Source organism: Aptenodytes forsteri, unplaced genomic scaffold, assembly GCF_000699145.1.
Source record: "Aptenodytes forsteri isolate BGI_AS27 unplaced genomic scaffold, ASM69914v1 Scaffold66, whole genome shotgun sequence".
NCBI lineage: Eukaryota > Metazoa > Chordata > Aves > Sphenisciformes > Spheniscidae > Aptenodytes > Aptenodytes forsteri.
Genome location: NW_008795131.1, coordinates 2998047 through 3002280, shown reverse-complemented (window position 1 = coordinate 3002280; position 4234 = coordinate 2998047). Strand labels below are relative to the sequence as shown.

Genomic DNA, 4234 nt, shown 5'->3' with positions numbered 1-4234 from the left:
GGCTCCGCCCGCGGGCTCTCGTCACATCGCGGCTTCTCTGCCTTCGCCCCCCGCGCCCGGCCGGCGCCTCCGCGTTGCCCCCGGTATCCCGCGGAAAGGAACGGGTCCGCGCAGAAACCGCGGCCCTGGATACGGGCATTGCTCAGCGGATCCGGGTGTCCCCGCGGGTCGCCACGCCGATCACCCCTGGCCGCGGTTTTTGGGAGCCCCAGGGCGACAGCGGCGCCCATCTGCCCCATCGGGGCACGGAAAACCCCTACGAAAAAAAGAAAAAAAAATCCCTTTGGCCCCAGTGTCCTACCTGGATGTGAAAGTCTGCAATTAAAACCGGCCTCAGTTTGTTTCTCTTATTTTTGGCAAAGGGGAGTGGAATTTTTGGGACTCCGTCCTCCCCCCGCACAGGCAGGACCGAGGCTGGTGTGGCTTCACCCGGCGCCTCGGCTGTGCGGCGCTGGTCCTGGGTGCGCAGCTACCGAGCCCCACTGCCCTTCCCGCGGCCCTTCCCAGCCCCTCTCCTAGGTTTTCTCAGTCATTTCTTGCTATTCTCATTATCTTTATTTTTCCCAGACAATAGAAAATATCAAAGTCTATCTCCATGAGAAGGAGCTATGGAAGAAATTTCATGAAGCTGGCACCGAAATGATAATAACCAAAGCAGGCAGGTTAGTGAAAATTCCCTGCAAACATGCATTGCTTCTGATCCCTATGAAATGTCCCTGTTTGCCGAGACCGGGTTTTGCAGAGCTACTGCAGTTAGTGGCATTTTAAAAAATTATTATTGTGATTGCAGATTTCAGTAAGATCATTTTTTTTGGTGTAAACTGTGCATGTGTTTGAGTGTGGCAAGGAGGTTGTGGATGCAAGAAAGAGTTGTGGAGTCATTTGCTACATTTAGTCCCAATTCTCTTTGGTAATTCTTCATTTTATTATTTGGGTTTTTTTAAGATGTTAGCATGGTTGTGGCTTCCTTTTTTTTTTTTTTTTCCCCCCAAAGCAAACCCCACTCCCCTTTTCTGCACAGTGCACTAAGACCTGTGCTGGGGTAGTTTGCACCAAAGTTTTAGCAATACTAATAACAATAGGCTATGCTTTTAATCTCAAAACTGAAAGAGAGACAGGTACCACTTTTATCCTGTTAGGTGTGGAAAAAAATTTTGCCTTCCCTTGGAAACAAACAATGATTTTTACCAAATCAGAGCCCCCTCAGCGTGCACACCCTGGCCCAGGCGGGAGGGAGCCCAGCGGCTCGCAGAGGCTTCGCTTTCCCAGGAAACCCATCCCTGCGCCTGCTCAGGGCTCCCACCCGGGCTGCTCAGGTGGGAGATGGCAGAATTAATGTCAGAAAATTAAACATCGGAATTAAACCTCAGACCATTACCAGCTTGGGAGCCAGACGGTTCCCAGCAAAACTAGCCAGCTCCCACTGTGGGCACCGAAGTATCTGTCCTTGGCTTCTGCGGCAATGGGCTCGCATCGCTGCTGCTGGAAAAGAAAAATTGCCAGACCTAGGTATTAAAATCCATTTAATTCTAACACAGCTGTGTGGTTCTGCCATTGCCCTGCGATTGCTGATTTTACACCGTGCCAGAGAGCTGTGGAGGAGGACACTCAAATAATGGGGAGCAAGCAGGAAAAAAAAAAATCCCCCAATCAATATCTATGCAGTCCTTTTTCCCTGTGGTCCTTGGTCCTTCGTGCAGGGCAGCCGGGGGGCTCGGGTGTGTGTGTGTGTGTGTGTGTGTGTCTTTTCTCCCCTGCATGCTGCGAGACCCAGACCCCAACCCCCGGCTTTGGATTTGGGGAGTGATGAGCCGTTTCCCTCTCGCTTCCCTCGTCCCCGGCAGTGCTGCTCTGTGCAGCAGCTGGCCAGTGTGGGGAAGCTTTACTCTAATAACCAAGATATTCCTATTAGTCCCCCTGGAGAGGGGGTGTATGTCCCGGGGATCTTCAATTTGTTTGCTATTAGGCCTATTTATGAAGTGATTGTGCAGGTAACTGTCCTTATCACACTACATTTTGGTGTATAAAATCTTAGTGCTTGTTCTGTAGCATCTACTGATGTGAAGAGCTGGATTCATTTTGATAGGTCTGCTACCTAAGTCAGCTAAGACTAGGGGATCAAGACCTCAAATATTTCACCCTTAATTTATAGTATCTGAGTGTGTCTGTGCGGGATGTGTAATATCTTTACCAAATTCTAGACCCTAAGCATCCCAAATGTGCACGTTATCTCTTTCTAAGTCTTAACGTGGATTGTTTAAACAAATCCATATGTATAGGGCTCAGTCCCACATTCTTTGTCCAGTGGAGCTGGCAGTGCACACGTAGCCACCTTTCATGAGCATGTGGATGGGACCGAGGGGATGGGGGGGGTTGACCCCAAGATGTAGAAAACTTTGTTTTTTAAGTTACCAAGCCAAATTCTTCAGTTGTGAAAATCAGCGCAGCACCAGCAAGCTAACAGCGTTTTTATTTTGTTACAAATAGTTTTTTTTATTTTAAAAAAAAAAAAAAAAAGAAATGGCTGAAATGCTGATGAAACGGCATAGTCACTTCATTTCTTTCCTCTGCGTCCAGCTGCAAATGGTGTCAAAATAAAGGGCAACATTTTTATGAGTGTTAGCAGTGAGTCCAAAGACTACCCGGCTCCGGAGCCCGTGCAGCGGGACGGCAGCCCGCCGCGCTGCCGGGCGTCGCTGCCGGGCTGGGGCTGGGCGGAGCCGCCGGCGGGGACGCGCCGGTGCCAGGACCCGGCTCTGTCCCTCCGAACCCCGGGCCGGGCTCTCCGGCAGCACGGAAAGCGAGAACGCACGCCATAATTCGCATGAGGACGGCAGGGAAAAAAAAAAAAATAAAAAAAAAATCGAGCAACTTAAAATCCCGTGATGGCTTCAGTCTCTCCGTTCGCACCGAGCGCCAGGCTGAGCCGCTCGTGTCCCTGCCGAGACCAGGGCAGCCCGAAAGCAGGACCATGCCGTTAGTCGCAATGCAAATGACGAAATGAAAATTATTACTTCATGCAGATTTTATTTTACCCAAGCTATTTAAATAAAGAGTAGCGATAATAAACCTCCTCTTGACCCAATTAAAAAAAATGATGGTTAATGGAGATTTGTATGCACTTCATTTAGCATTTGGGGGGGGGGGGGGGGGTTTTTTTTGGGAAAACGGCTAATTGCAGGCACTAATTAGGACTCTAATCCCCCTCCCAGCAGGCACAGAGATGCCCCTGAATGCCGTTAGTTGAAATCACTTAAGTGTCGGTCTGTCTGACCTCAAGGGGCACAAACGAAAAGAAATTGAAGCCTGATTTTTAAATTTCAAGCAACAAAAAAAAAGTGACTCTAATGACAAGTTCACTCAATGGAGAGGAAATGTAAAGCTCAGCGGAAGCGTTAATTCCATGACAATGGTGTAAAATAGCCTTTTTGTGTAAACAAGGCAAATATTGATAACTTAGTGGGGGGGAGAGGGGGAGTCATTTGTTTCATTCTCTGTAGAGCTCCACAGAACGAGCCAACTATAAATTATCGAGAATTTAGGGCTGAGAATTACTTTGGGGGATTATTACTCCCTCTTAGGACTGATCTGTAGGAGACGTTAGCAGAACACAGCAAGCTCAGCATTGAAATAGAAATCATGTTGTTGCCAAGAAAGCTTGATTTATAAAGTGGAAACATCTTTAAAATGCACTCGCTATCTTTTTAATGTTCGACTGTTTCATTGTGGGAGGGGGAAAAAAAAGAGATTATTTTATATTAAGAGGATCATCAAAAGATAAAAAGTTTATGTTAGCAAAGTTCCCTGAACTTTGCATAAAACCGCTCGCCTCCTTCAGACATAAAATCCTGCCCATCGCAGCGCCCAGAGGATGGGACGCTGGGCTCCATAAATCAGAACCTTTCCTTGTTCCTCCGATTTGAGGTTTGTTCTAATTACGAAATTCTGCTCCGGAGGCTTTTCTGTTTTGCTGGGTTTTAAAGGCTGAGTTATATGTAGCGCAAAAATTGCCCCGTCTTTGCCGCTGCCTGGAGCTGTAGGTACCCAAGGGCTGCCTAAGCCGGAGGGAAACGAGAAGAAAACCGCCCACGCGTGATTTCTTTAGGCGCGGACCCTCGCGAGTGGCGTTTTGCAGAGCAGCTTTTTCGGAAGGCAGCGTGGCTCGGGCGCTGCCGCCGTTCGCGGATGAACCCCCGTTGTTCGGGTGGCTGCCAGCCCGGCTCGCTCCTCCTGG

The 4234-nt window shown here is 48.8% G+C and overlaps 1 protein-coding gene across 1 annotated transcript in view; it reads left to right on the top strand.

The window, feature by feature from the left end:
• Positions 1-4234, top strand: part of TBX4 (T-box 4) — a 57851-nt gene that overhangs the window by 21567 nt on the left and 32050 nt on the right. The window contains exon 4 of the mRNA XM_009278346.1: positions 557-662. Coding sequence (XP_009276621.1) covers positions 557-662 — 106 coding nt within the window. The remainder of the gene's footprint in view (positions 1-556; positions 663-4234) is intronic.